Source organism: Cydia splendana, chromosome 10, assembly GCF_910591565.1.
Source record: "Cydia splendana chromosome 10, ilCydSple1.2, whole genome shotgun sequence".
Taxonomy (NCBI): Eukaryota; Metazoa; Arthropoda; class Insecta; order Lepidoptera; family Tortricidae; genus Cydia; species Cydia splendana.
Genome location: NC_085969.1, coordinates 2,983,511 through 2,998,687, shown reverse-complemented (window position 1 = coordinate 2,998,687; position 15,177 = coordinate 2,983,511). Strand labels below are relative to the sequence as shown.

At 36.1% G+C, this 15,177-nt stretch overlaps 3 protein-coding genes and 1 non-coding gene across 4 annotated transcripts in view; 2 read left to right on the top strand and 2 right to left on the bottom strand.

Moving 5' to 3' along the window:
- LOC134794194 (max dimerization protein 1-like) overlaps window positions 1–15,177 on the bottom strand; it is a 621,339-nt gene that overhangs the window by 54,363 nt on the left and 551,799 nt on the right. The gene's annotated exons all lie outside the window — the stretch shown is intronic.
- Window positions 4,762–4,865, bottom strand: LOC134794648 (U6 spliceosomal RNA). Its single transcript, XR_010144708.1, has one exon. It is a non-coding gene; the product is annotated as a U6 spliceosomal RNA (small nuclear RNA).
- On the top strand, window positions 6,676–9,598 carry LOC134794175 (PWWP domain-containing protein 2A-like). Its single transcript, XM_063765897.1, has 3 exons — window positions 6,676–6,865; window positions 6,955–8,275; window positions 8,851–9,598. The coding sequence occupies exons 1-3, from the start codon at window positions 6,714–6,716 to the stop codon at window positions 9,010–9,012; spliced, it is 1,635 nt and encodes a 544-aa protein (XP_063621967.1). The 5' UTR covers window positions 6,676–6,713; the 3' UTR covers window positions 9,013–9,598.
- Window positions 14,576–15,177, top strand: part of LOC134794161 (uncharacterized) — a 41,020-nt gene continuing 40,418 nt past the window's right edge. The window contains exon 1 of the mRNA XM_063765878.1: window positions 14,576–15,049. Coding sequence (XP_063621948.1) covers window positions 14,649–15,049 — 401 coding nt within the window. The 5' untranslated portion in view covers window positions 14,576–14,648. The remainder of the gene's footprint in view (window positions 15,050–15,177) is intronic.

The window sequence follows — 15,177 nt, the reverse complement described above, 5'->3', positions numbered from 1 at the left end:
TGGTGCTGTTATTATAAAAAAAATGCGTTACTACCCATTGGACAGCTGACTGAAGAAGCTGCAGAAGCGCGTAACAAGCATTTCCGATCTTATCGACTTGATTTCGCAAGGAAGTTTACGAAAGAAAGCTGCAACACGGTTATTTTGAATCGCTTACTTTTGAGTTCCGACCCCTTACTGAGCTGCAGGAGAAAAGTAAAAAAAAAGAAAGCACAGTACTTTACTGACAGAGACGATAGAATTGCTATTGCCTGCCGATCCGAACCCAGAGTGCTCTTCCGGAAGCGAAGAAGAAAACATCATAGCAGAGACTGTAGCTTAATATGGCAACTGATTTTATTTCAGTAATAAATTATTATATACATTTTACTATATTTTTAATTTTTTTTCTCTTTTGTGCAGATGTCGAAATTTTACATATCAGTAGAATTTTGAAAAAATTACCCTATAAATTAAAATTTTTTATCATGAAACAGTTGTTTCAACTTCGTAAAACGTTAAAAAATACAAAAACCCGCAAAATAATTTTGGCCCCGTAGATCGTGAATTTACCCCTATGTGCGCTGTCATTAAACAACTGTACCGATATTCGAAACCTAAGAATAATATTGAGACGTGTTTGTTATCGCCTGGTGGTGGGAAGACGCCAAGCCAATGTGATTATACATGTACTTATTATGTATATGTAATATTATTATATTACGAGTGTTTAATTAATTATGTAGTACACCCTTTATTTTAACACCTGTGAGGAGAGAGGTATTATGTAAAGCATACAATTTGATATACCATTATATTATGTTACTAACTTTACATTTCATATACGTACTTAATGTACTTATAAATGTTCAAAGAGAAAAAATTAGTCACCACAATGGTGCTATACTTAATTATATGTATGTGAAAACTAGGTAAAAGAAGATGAGATAAGTCAGTCTACTCTTCAAGGAGCATACAACATCTGTGATAAGGAGTGATGTAATTCAAGTATGAAAAGAATAAAATCATAAAGTACTCGAGTAGTTCTTATTATTTTATAACTCCCAATTATTAACAAATTTGATAATAATTATCTAGTAAAGTAAGCAGTTGCAGGAATATAACAAGGACAAGACCTTTCTTATTTCCAGAATCCCTCGGGATTAAGTAGACGAATATTTTAAATATTCGTTATAATTCACTATCACTACCCACAAAGTTAATATTGGGTACCTACTTACTAAAATGTCATAGGGAATTACTGAATTCCTTTAATGACTGTGAGTCAGTGTGAGCTATATAGGTACTTGGTTATAGCTATAAAAATGCATTTAATCCTTTGTACGCTTTACTAACGCGAACGCGAGCTAATGTATCTAAACAAACCTTACTTAAAATTGTGAAGGTTACTTTGAGAGCTTAAGCCATAACATAACACTCATGTGGGCACGCCTAGTTATGACGCTTTTTGGTGCTCTTGGCGTTCAAATGGTTAATATAGAAATGCCACAGAACCTTATCAATTATATTTGTAAAGGTGCCGCCTCATTCTGCTTATATTCATGTTTAGCTATCATCAAGTGACCTTTATTGTACTCATTAATTTCTATATATGCAGAGATTTCTATATAAGAGTAGTTTACCTTATCTGGTGCCTACTAGTAGGCATAAGCTTGATTGGTTCTGAACGCTAAAGTGGTTTAATTTATGTAAACCATGCATAGCATTGCTTAATTCTGAATATTCAGTTTCCTCTTTCCAGTGTGTAAATTATTAAGAATAAGGTACTTAATTCGAAACCTTAGCTCATCGCATATGTGTTTTTAACCAAAATGCAAATTCGTGTGTTTATTTAGTGATCATACATTATTTGCAATAACTGTGCGGACCATGGGGTCCCCGACCTTTTGCCGGGCACCCGTGGGCCCAAAGCCAACAGCGCAGAGGCCCTTTAAGAGGGACCTATTTCATCCAATGATAGAGTCAACACTTTGTCGAATCTATTTGATATTTATGTATACTTATCCTCCTTATGAACTAAGGATAATTGTAACTTTTTGATATCAAATATACGCCGAATTGTCAATTATTTTATATTTTGAAATACATATAATATTACTGGATTTGGATCAGTGTGCTTTTGAATACTATATCTCTGGCCTACTATATAGGCTAGTCTATTAGCATCCCGCCTCCTGGAAGGCAGTCTACAGACTTTTTAGATATATATTCACAGTAGCGCTAAGTGTGTGGACCTAGTTTTCCGACACTTGACTGCATGAGATTGTTGTGAACATTTTTTCAGGTCTCGGGCAAGAAGGGTACCTAGATAGGTTGAGGTCCTTAACTTGTGGATTTGGTAAGAGCAAGACACAGGCGGGGTGTAAATTAATTAATCCACCATGTTTCAAGAGATTCATGTGCATTGATGCCTTCAGGTAACGCTGTTCAGACAGACTAATACTTTGGCAGAGTTTTGCCAACATATAATAAATGACTGCATTTGTTTGGGTGTACATGTTCCACACCAAAGACATATTTATATATTTCAATCCATTTTTGAAAGTTTGGCGTTTCAAAATAGCTTCGCCTTTTCGCAAGGCGTGCTCCTGTTTCTCTATTTTATTGTGCAAGCGAACAGTATCACAATGCTATAATTTTGTATAAATTGAGAACTAGAGGGTCATGCCCTAGGCGTGACCGCCCAGAAGTTGTGCTAGAACCTCTCGTGCAAACCATTCAGTCACTGTTTTTAAAAACCTTTTGTAGTGGGTACATTCCACGTTCTTAAATTTGTTAAACGTGTAGTATCAAACTATGACAAGTCATGATAAGTGAATTAAGTGGTATCAGTATCTGGTCCGTGCATAGAAGCACTTGCCCTTGAGGTTAGGGCATGGGTAGTTTATAATAAACTTAATCCGTGCATGGGAGCACTTACGATACAGGTGGTTTAAAACTTCCAGGGTCACAATACAGACATAAGGGTGTAAAATACATAATTCATAAACGCCCGTTAGGCCAGTTTTGTATATTTTATTTCAAACATGCTTGTGCAGCACCGCCAGCACATAATAATTTCCCATACCATGGCAGTCAGGGATATAATAATTAAATAGGTAGGTAACCTTGGTCATATTGTGTACATAGGTAGGTACTCGTAAACATGTTAACTGAAAGACTAGTGCTCTCGAGGCAAATATAATTTATGCAACTGTGAGCTGCTCTTACATTGGGATCATATGTATTTATTTCTAGTCTGCCTTAGCAGGCCTAGACTTCAAAGGTTTTTAGATATTCATAGGGCCGTTAAACGGACCTTTTGTACACCTTGAGCAGGCTGTTTGTTTCACACTATGAGTAATATATATTGTAAACATAGCTTATTTCAGAATGGAATCGTAAGCTCTGTCGTGTCGTGAGCTTACCGAGCCTGATTTAATTAGAGTCCACAGATTATCTGGACCTTGGAGGATTGACCACTCCTTATTCTAATTATCAATATTCTGCCTGGGCTTATAGTCGAAATTCAGCGACTAAATTTCTTAGTATTATCTATGCCGCCCAAGTTATGAGGCTTAGCGTCTCCAGACCACAATTATATTTATATATTAGGTTGCAAAGATTTTATTATCTTTAAAATAAAAATGAGTCGAAATAGGCCTGGAATCTTAGGTTATTTTTTACCTTTTATGATTTTAGAAATGTTATTGTAAATAGTAAGTAGTTTTCACTTTTATCACAGTTAATTAGCCCAGTTTTGGGTTTAGCCAACAGGGTGTTCGGGACCCTTAGAATAGATTGGTAGACAGAAATGAAAACTCTAATAACGAAGCCTTGCCTATTTCGACTGATTTTTACCCAAAACATTATTTTAAACCCTTTTTACTTTCTATAAGAGGAGATATTTACAAATTCATCTTTGTAATATTTTTCTGATTGTGGCCTACTCGCTCGCTTGTGTTATAACCATATCATTTATATTTCTGTGAATATGTCTGACATGCCTTGCGCAGGCTTACATAGGTTATAATATCATCATCAATAACTTGACGTCAGTTTGTGAACGAATCAAAGATTCTTTGGCACACCTTACGCAGGTGGAAACATGGCAGCCTTGCGCAGGCTTAGATAGGTACATAATATATTGGTTTTATCACAAATAACATGACGTTAGTTTGTGAACGAATAAAAGATTCTCTTAGGCACACCTCACGAAGGTGGAACCATAACAGACGTAGGTTTAAGAATATCATTCAAATCAAATACCCTGTGGGTAATATTCCCTTAGTTGCGGGTTCCTTGCTCGACAAGGTGAAAGGCTTTAAGCAGGCTTTAACAAGCACTTTTAGAGAGTGTCATTCACGGTGACGCGCAGATTTGCCAAAACTAAACTTTAACTCTACAGTTAACTAATATAATTTGACAATATGAACCAAACCATGCGTCTTCGTCAATGAATCAATCTAAAGATTCCCGTATCGTTAATGCCTTTCCAAATCACAGGCTTCCGATTTTATTTGAAACGTTTACAAGTGTACTATTTATGTAGGTAGGTAGGTAGGCTTAAGAATTGACCCTCTTGTATGTAGTTACGTATAGAATTAATAATCAAATTATTCAAATCCAAAATAACACAAGCACATATAGCAACTACATGTAAGAGTTCTTTCCTTAACCTTTTTAGGCTGTAAGTACCTGCTAAGTTATTTATTTAAGTAGGTACCTACCTACATTTTAACCATTTTTTTTTTTTTTTTTTTAGAGATATAAGTTGGTAGATAAAGAGTGAAATACTTCACGATTTCGCATGTCATTCTTGCGCAGAGCCATGCTAATCTCTCTCTATGTTTAGTCAGATTTAAGTTTATGTACTGCCGAAGTACTCACTTTCCACAAAAATAAATGCAATGTTTGCGATGTAGGTTTGATCGTTACCTTGTGTCCCTCAGAGCGGAAATAGAAGCCCCGCGAAGCGGGGCTTCGTCGACTCCTAAGCGGGTACACATTATTTATCAGCAAGTTTATTACCAAAAAATAAATTTTGCAATAAATATTATATTAACCCGGAACGGGATAAAAAGACAAATTGCTGATAGATACTTGGACAGATAAAACCTACACGTCTATAAGCTTCTACCTTCATACGTAGGTTCTACGTAACACGTATTAACTATCCGATCCTTTCGTATTCGAAAACACAAATCACTTGAAAACTGAAGGGTATGCCTCCACAGATCACCATTTAAGTATTATAATTTCAACCGTTATTATACACACACACAAAGATTTAAACTAACAAGACTCTGAAGAGACTTAATGTAGGTATAAAATTAAATTATAATGGTGACACGTGCACGCTTTACCAGCTCGATGTGTTTTCTAACATGTGTTTTAGTATTTTCATTGGCATAGCCACGGTGCGCGCAGGCAGCCTTTGAAAACACTTGCACATCACTATTCCGGATCGTTTTTATTTGCTAGATAGTTTAACGGACAACTAAATTTAAATATTTATTTCGAACGGCAAAAGCCGTTAGAAACTGTTTTTCAATATAGTCAGCTAAACTGGGGTACAAATTCAAAAACTCACCAGCAGTTTAGCTTCACGACCTTCTAGATGGAAAAACAGCAAGCCAATGACTTGGAAATTTGTTTTGGCGGTATCTGTCAAACACCTGTCAAAACCAACTGCTCTGTGGTGGGAATGTGAGAGAGAGAGAGGGACGTATATGCTAGAAAAGGACAATACGACCGACAACACAATGTTGCCATTCTAAATATTATTCTTAGGTTTCGAATATCGGTACAGTTGTTTAATCAGTAATATATTATCGATAAAATTAGAGCCATACCACTTTTTTGGTGTCAACTTTGCAAGGTATAAGGATGAAATGGAATCTATGTACTAAATTACCATAAAACTGTTAAAATATAGTGCGTCAAGCAAATCTTGTCAGTAGCAAACAGTAAAGCAAACTAAAGTAGGGCAACACTCAAAGAGTAGTATTGCGCTAAGAAAAGCAGCAATGTACAATGTACATCGAACCAAAACTTTTTTTTCCGCTGAGCGCGCCCGTCAATTCAAATTGTCACTCGCGGATTTTCTATTGAAAATGTTTGAAATTGTTATTAATAGGTATGGACGGACAATTTAAAAGCGGTGTGTTGATAAAAATGATTAACTAATTTGAAGATCTCAAAATAAAATTAGAAGTGGACTATGCCGTTAAACAAGAATGTATGAATAAAATCATTGCTTCAGCAGGTGGATGTCCTACTGGATTTTAATATTTTATTAGATTTTTCAGTTGGCACTGTAGGCATTGTAGGCATCGTTGCTTTGATTAAGCACAATCTTATTTAATATATTGGTATTTAATGGTGACACAGCAGAAATATCTCTTGAAATAGAATCGATTCAGAATGTAAACAAAGATGATGGCTGTCATTCGCGATCCACATTCCACAGATAAAACACAGATGACACGCGATTTTCGAATTATTCGAACACAGTGTTGCTAACCCGCGATTTTTCAAATTTGCCGCCGTTTGCTACTGACAAGATTTGCTTGACCCAGTATAAGTTTGATAATTATGTAATACGGAAAGAAAAGGTTTATTTATGTACATTTAAATTTAGATACCAAAAACCAGTTTTATTTAAGCTACATCACTAGAGCCACAGACATTTTTTTAAAACTCTATTGTCTATGAAATTATATTAACAAAATATGGCGGCTGTTGCTGCAACAGCCGATATGACTATTCAAAAGAATTCACAAATATTAGTGCATGTCGAGGAAGCGTTGGCTGATTTAATAGTGGTTTCCTACAGTTCTGAAAATAAGAAATTTCAAGGTGTACTTTTGGACTCTAACAAAGGGTTGGTACAGGCATTTTTACGACTTATTTGTATATCGATTATTTTCGAAGAAAACTTAATATTTAGCTAATTTCCCCATTATTTTCCAGTAATTTGCCTTTTGGAGTATACAGTCTCAACCCAGCGTTTTCCAAATCAACTCCATCCACCGATAATACCGATGATAAGCTACATTCCGCTAGTCAAAGATTCACATACCAAGAGCCTCAGTATGCGACCGAAAACCCGAACAAGCCTAAAAAGAATGGATCCAAGGCTAAACCGCAGCAAAAGCAAAAGATGACGGTGCGATTGAGACCGCGGAAGGTCTTGTGCTCCAATTGTAAAGGCATCTGTAATGAGAACAGCGAAAACGTGGACGTGTCTAAGAAACGGAAGCTCGACTCCGATGACGACACTGCCCACGATAACATCGAACCATCAAATTCCAGGAAAAAGTATCTCGAAGGCAACTCTCTAATACCAAGAATATCGCGTCTGCAGCCGAGTGAGATTTCTAACGCCATGAAAGGGTCCTCTAAAAACTCTAATAAGAGTAGTGAAAAGTCAAGTGTCAAGGTCGAAAGTTCACTTTATAGCCCTACAAAAGAAATGGCGTTTGTTAGCGTATCCAGTGACAGTGAGAAAGATCCTAAGGATAATGATCCTTCATTCACATCCATGTTCCAGAGTGCAAGAACATTAAAAATATGTTTTGGTGAAGGTGAAGGCACTGTAGTCAAAATACCGCCCATAACAGGAGACTACAATGAGGACTCTGGTGTGTCATGTGACATGGGTAAACCTACCAAACCAGATTTAAAGGCTGCGAAAAAAGCATTGAAAAAAGCTAAAAAACAAGCCAAGAAAAACACCATTACAATCAAGACAGTGGTACGGAGTTCATCTAAACATATTGGAGCTCTGTCTCCCCGTAACAATGTTTCCAATAGCCCTCATCCTGCTGTGGATCCCCTAGAAAAGAAACAAAAACACAAGGCAAAACATAAAAAGAAACACAAGTTCCAAAAGACCCGGGATGAAAATGTTACTGAAAGTGAGTCTATTAATTACTTTAGTGATATTAAAGAGCACTGCCTAAAACAGAAGCTGTCTATAAGTCTGAGGAGGTTGAGTAGTAATTCTTACGAGAGGCGGAATGAGCAGGACGTTGCAGAGAGTGGTTCAGACGATTGGGAAAGCGATTTGGTACCGAATTTCCCGGCTACAGAGATGGAAGGTGCCGGGGGGAGATTTGTGGGTGTAGCGCCTGGTGATATAGTCTGGGGTAAAGTGGTAGGGTTTCCATGGTGGCCCGGGAGAGTGCTAAGCGTAACACCAACAGCTAGAGCCCATGTTGCATGGTTTGCTTCAACCACATCATCACTAATGCCATGTGACAGTTTGAGTCCATTTTTAGAGGATTTCAAGGTACATTTTTCATTTAGTTCTCATTTTTACAGCTTTATTCTTATGCATTTACCTCATATGATTCATCATCTTATTTGTGTTAAATTACGTCATCTACTTTCGTGGAATGCCTAGAACAAACAGTCTTAAATTGTTTTGATTTCATTCCATGTTTTGGGTTTTGTTTTGAGTATAATAGTTTTTCATTGACTGCATTTTTAATCCAAACCTCTACCAACCTCTACTAACAAATGGAAAAATAACTCTCTCTGTCTGCAATTTTTTGAAGGCCTGAACTATCCATAATCCAAATTCGATTTTGTTCTGATTATGTAGTAATAGACATGCGGTTTTAGCATATAGTCTTTAGAAAGGGGCAAAGCACATTGGTAAATCTGTAGACACAGCTGGTATCAATTTAACCTATTGAAAGTATGATTTCTTTTAAGTTCCTTTTATGATAAGTGCAAAGATAACAGCTCAACATAATAGATACCTTAATGTAGATTAAAAACAAGCTATAATTGCTTTGCGCGCAGTACTCAATATAACAACGTAGTAGAATGACATAAGCACATGTTTGTCATGTTTTTCAGATGCGTTTCAACAAAAAAAAGAGAGGAGCTTACAAAGAGGCTGTAAAAATGGCTACAATAGAAGCAAAGATGAATGAATCTCTAACACAGGACCCTCTAGCGAGCCCCACGCAGTCCAACCTAGTAAACCAATCACCAAGGCCTATAGATGTTTTCTCGTAAATTTGTGATGGTATGGTGTACTGCCAAAATTCAATGTATGTGATATTTTTTATTGTACTGCACAAAATTGGTATATTGTAAGTTTGACTGCGGAAATGTAAATACTGTTCTGGTCTTTTCGAACTATCAGGCCTATTTCACTAACTTGACACCTGACAATGACCATTACCTGTACATTTCTGGGTCAGTAAGTAACTTACATAGCATTTATGTTAACTTGTTGAACCAGCAATGTATGGTGAATTGTCAATGGCAGTGTGGTGAAACAGTGGCCAGGTTTTTCTTTGATGTATCGTTTTGAAAGCTGTTTATGTTTCAATCTAAAAAAACATACTGTTAGGAAGATTAAGTTAAAATTTTCCTAAGTTTCCTAAATTTTCCTACTTAGAATTTTACTTAGGGAAATTTAAAGTTTGAATCCAGCGGCCATTATGCCCGGCGCATCATTGTGAACCTTTTCTAAATGCACGAAGGTTGACATTAGGTTGTAGCTGCGCGCGTCATTTCACGTCTCTGTCCGTCAAAGGGTTAAGCTGTTTTAATGGCATTGCTATTTCATTACCATGCAATAATGTGCTTTTCAATGGAATGATGAAAATTACTTTTCATCCATTGATTGTCTTCATTGTAATATTGTTTATAAATTTTATAATAATTACCTATTATTGTGTTTTGCTATTATTTTGACATCAAATGTGTATTTCCATTTGATCATTAGCAAACTTTGAAAGTTGTCAGTATACGATTTTTTTATTTAATGCTACATTTGCAGTAAATATAATTCAGTTAAGTAACAATTGTTTTTAAGCTTAAACTTTAAATGATTTATTGAAGAGGATAAACCCGTGGATTCTTTATATTATTAAGTATGTAATGCTAAAGGTTGAATCAAGAAGAGAAATCATGATTTATTCAACAATAATAATCATATTAAATTAATGTGTACAAAAATTTATATCAATTTGCAACAGCGGGACAACAAGTGAATTGCAAGGATAAAAGAGAGACTTCACACTAGCGTCTTTCGAGTGTCGGCGTGTAGTCTGAGGGCCTACCGCGAACCACGTTCGACGTGTTGCCTGCCTGTCACACTTATAGGTAAAATTTTTTGAACTGATCTTGTTCACTTACCTGTACTAACAATGGCATTGTTCTATTACAATCCTATTATCTGCTTTTGTTCTCGTAGGCACCAACCAATTTACTTACAAAATAAGTTAGAAGTACATTGCATGTATATTGAATTCTAAACCTTATTTCTTGTTGAATGGGGTTAAAATGGTCTAAAAAGATAATATCATATTCAATCTTTTGGAAAGTCACATGCACCTTAGCCACGACAGGGACGTATTCTGGTGTTAAATAAAATATGTAGAAAGATAAAAATGTATAATTATTATACATATTAGTTAATGTCCACTTGCACTCGCATTGACCCACGGTCGCCACATAATTATTATCAAGTCCAGTAAAACGTAGCCAGGGTCGTTAAAATCACAAGGTACAAAATCCAATCGAAAGCAGGGAATGTCCGGTAAAACTTAGCCAAGTTGCGTAAAAGATCAGTAGGAATTGAATAAGAACACATGTACTACGAATTTACAAGTGTGTCAGAGAGGCAACACGTCGAACTTGGTTCGCGGTAGGCCCTCAGGTCTATGGAAAATGGTGTCGCTGCACAGTTGCGCCAACGTTGCGTCGAGCAGCAGCCATAGAGTTGACTAGACGCCGACGCTCGGGAGACGCTAGTGTGGGGTCTCTCTAAAGAGTCCAAAGTCTATAAACCCTAAATTTCTGTGGGCATAAGGGTTTGGGTTACTAAGCATTTACATATCTCTTGGTTATATCTTCATTATTTTTACATTATTCCTAATTCTAATATTTGAAGATACTTATATTGTTTATCATTGATTTATGTTACAAATAGTTGAAAAGCCAAGAGATCTCACAAGTTAAAAGCAATCTTATTGTTATTTAATTATTAGTCATCAAATTTTTATTAGTGCTTCATAGTTATCTATTGTTTTACATTTACGATGCTTACTGGAACTTTATTACTTGTTTATTCCATAATCTCTTTATTTTGTAGCATTATCTTTGTTTTAGTTAGGTTTTTAAGGGTTATTCCCAGTAGTTACCACCAAAGAGAGTTGCTGTTTGTGGTAACTACTGGGAATTATTTTTTACAGTTGTTACCTACTGGGGACAGTTGAGAAAAATATTCTCAGTTGTGACCACTGGTGGTGGTAACTAGTGGGAATAACCGTTTTTAAGTAGTGATGTCTTGCCGCAAAGGCTATAGGTACTTTTAGGCAACTGTAATTTCATGTAATTCAGTCCATGTAATTAGTTATTAGGTAAACAGTGTTTATCTAACATGAAAATCAGTGTTTACTAAACTCTGAATTATTTGCGTATTTTTAACCTTTTGACCAATTATTTAATTTCCATTATTTTAAGTTAGTCTGTTATCAGTTATAGTTAAACCTATAATTTTAAGTAAGAAGACATGGTTATCTAGTAAGTGAGACCATCATACGGTGTAGGTTAAAAGGTTAAATTTATGACATTTATCACATGATTCCAATCTACAAGGGTGTGTGCATTTATGTACGAAATGAAGGCACTGTGATTCGTCTTTTAAATAAATAAACATGTAACTATTTTACTAAACAACAACATAGTATTTTTGTTTATACGTTAATGTAAGCAAATTCTTAACTGTATGAGAAGTTCTGCCAAAGAATCATTGACATAGATATCTAGGGACTGGCTTTACGGACAATAATAATGAGGCATGACAGGGGCCAGTACAGCGGTGTGACACCGCTGCAACGCGATTGGTTGATGAGTTCGCATCACGCGCACGATTGGTTGATAAGTTCGCATCACGCGCGCTATTGGTCGCAACTAGTTGCGTTAGACTGCACGATTGGCTGGAATTCGTGAGTCACACCGCTAAACTAGTACCATTTTTAGTGCCCGTAAGGCCAAGTCCATAGATATACGTTAATGCAAAGAATGATGAAAAATCACGGATGTCTTTTTAAGTAAGTGGAGTGCTTATTTGTGCAAACAAAACTGTAAAAAGTATGTATCTTAACAATAGGTGTGCAGTTTCTACACTAGACTACTTAAAAAAAAAACACTTTGTTTTTCTTTTATTACATATGGCACAGTAACTCGTAAAGTGTCATTCTATGGAACTTGCTAACTATGTAAACAAATATATATATATATATATATATATATAATTGAAATTGTCTCTGAATGATGAATTTACTAGTGACTTTTGTTTACATAGTTAGCAAGTTCCATAGAATGACACTTTAGGTCATACGAGGAAATATAAAGTATGAGGCCTAATGAGAAATACAGGTAGAGGGTAAATAAAGGTTTAGGCACTTTAACCATGGGCGTAATTTCCCTTCTTGACTGGAAAGAAGAGTCTGTGGAGAGAGAGAAAGAAGAAATAGTGGTAAATGCGCCTATATTTCTATATAGGCGCATTTACCACTATTTCGGATTTTCACACCTAGTGTAGATGCTGCTTTAGCGAATTAATATGTATCAATATTACAGGAATGTATAAGGTTAAAGCTGGGTTTTCCGTTGAATTTCACAATGTGTTCATATAGAAGGGACTTAATGTAAAATTTAGATAGTTTTCTATGGTTGATGCATTTGTTGTTTAGGTATCGCTATAAAGTTTTGTAAGGTCAGTAGCAGATATAATTGATTAATGATGTACAAAAAGCAACACTCACTGTACACCGGTGGACCTTATTACAAAAGACAAGGTCCACCGATGTACAGTTAACAGTGTGGGCGATGGTACAGTCAGCGTCATATAGTAGGTAGCATCCATAAGTATTCAAATATGGTGTACCGAACTATTTGAATACTTTGGATGCTACCTACTATATGACGTTGACTGTACCTACCTAATGTCCCGGACAAATAACCAAAATGACAATCGTTTGCAGAAAACGAAGCGACACTATTGTCTCTATCACTTCCATATTAGTACGATAGAGACAGATAACGTTTCGTTTTTTTGCGAACGATTGTCATCTTGGCTAGGCCTTCAGGCATAGCTATAGATAGATATGCTTTTCATCATTAAACCTATCAATCGAAAAAACGTCTAGTGCTGCCTCTCTGTCGCACTTATAAATTCGTACGTAAGTGTGACAGTGAGGTAAGGTAACACGTCGAACGTTGTTCGCGGTAGGCCCTCAGAACACAGTCCATCCCTAAGGATCTCCACAACGAAGGTATCCCCGATTCACGGTCGACATTCTTTATATTTGCTTGTGACTAAATATATTTCTCTAACTATGGTACCTATTTACAAAGCAAACTAAAAATGTGAATTTTCTAATATTATCTTTATATGTAAGTAGTCTTGTATGTTAATTGGCATCTTATTTGTAAGTAAAACTATGTACCAATGCAATCAGACTAGAGAAACTTGAAGGAATTCTGTAAAATAAGCCATGTACGCTTACCACTTCAATCTATATTTTAAACCAATATTAGAGATATATTTTATGAATAACTATCTAGCAGCGTCGGTGTTCATTCACTCATTTAAGATATTCCAAACTGATTGAAAAATAAATAATTCTCGTATTAAAATGCTTTTATTTTAATTATAATATACGATAAATTGTAACCCGTATAAGATAGCTTACAAGTTAGAAGTTTCATGACTAGAATACCTAGAGAATAATAGGCATTTTTAGATATTTTGCAATTTTAAGATAAATTAGATCTCGAAGCCCTTAAGTTTATTATAGCCGTGACCGAAGTTTCTAAGTAGATGTTTCCAGCCCCGTAGGTCCGTAGGTAGCACTAGCAACCCGTAGTAGTAGATTGTTTCACTATAATTACCTATAATAAATAAAAATAAGGGGATAATTTCAAGACACCAGAACCAGTGATGAGTACTTCAAGTTATAAAGAACCAACGTGTTTTCACGTTAAGCGCCGTGCAAGGGTTAACTTGACATTGGTTGAGCCCCAATTGAGCCCGCTCCACACTTGTGCGCGAAGCCGCGAACGCGAGTGGGGCTTTGGGCTTAAAGCTATAACAAACGGACGTACCGGACCGCCACCTTAGTCCGGTCCGGTCCGAGGCCTGTTCGATCAAGGTATGACCAGTGACCACCGTTCCACCGCACGTCCGATGTAGTTAAGGACGCAGTTATAAGTGAGAACGAGAAATAATAATGTTGACCGGTCCACGGTTGTACGCCCGTCTGCTATAGTTTTTAAAATTATTTTGTGTGATACCCACTTAAGACTTTTATAAATGTTGCCATATAAAACGTCAATCTATCTATGCTCTCATTGGCCAATCGTTCAACGTCAATTTTTTTCCGCGTTTAATTTCCTACCCTTTTACTTGACGTTGGCTATGGGCAACACCGCCCTCAAGTCCATAGAAAAAAAAAAAAAAAAAACGTCAATTTATTTTTGAATTTATCTGACATATTTGACGTAATAAGGGATAGATATAATATACAACGTAAGGCTTTTGTTATTATTTCTCTTTGCGCGTTATTTTAATTAGTCCAATGTTTAAAGCTATGTAAAGTGAAATATTTGGAATGATTTAAGGTCATTTCGATATGAGACGCACATATAGATCGAAGAAAGATACTGGGAGTGGTTTGGATCACAAAGATGTCTTGCTTACGCTCGACGAGAGAAGTTCGGCTTTCGATGCCTTTTACATACAGAAATTAAAGCAAACTAAACGGGAACTATCATGTATGGGCTCGTCCAGCCAGTATAGTACGACTTCTCAAAAAGTACGCAAGAAAAAGTATGTAAAACGAATTGTGAAAGAAATGGAAAGTGCTCCTAGGGAGTCCATGTCTCATTCCGCCTATTTGACACCAGATAAGTCCATAAGAGTGAATAGGGGACAGGATTTATTCGATCAGTTGCTAAATAAGTCTTCACCTCGGCATTTGGAGCCTAAGGTGAAGGAAAAGGATGATTTATTTGACCAAGTTCAGGCTCCGAGGTAAGCAATGATTTATTTGTAGATAATGATAACTTGTTTTGATGTTGTGTATTGCATAAGTTAGGTTTAAAACAAATTTCATGGTTCAATTCTAGATCTACATAGGTATCACCAATAAAATAAAATTT

What these genes read in the sequence shown, in the direction of transcription:
- LOC134794175 (XM_063765897.1), top strand. Translation starts at nt 6,714, where the DNA reads ATGGCGGCTGTTGCTGCAACAGCCGATATGACTATTCAAAAGAATTCA. An exon ending in CTTTTGGACTCTAACAAAGG is followed by an intron (nt 6,866 to 6,954) that starts GTTGGTACAGGC and finishes ATTATTTTCCAG; the next exon opens with TAATTTGCCTTTTGGAGTAT. An exon ending in CATTTTTAGAGGATTTCAAG is followed by an intron (nt 8,276 to 8,850) that starts GTACATTTTTCA and finishes CATGTTTTTCAG; the next exon opens with ATGCGTTTCAACAAAAAAAA.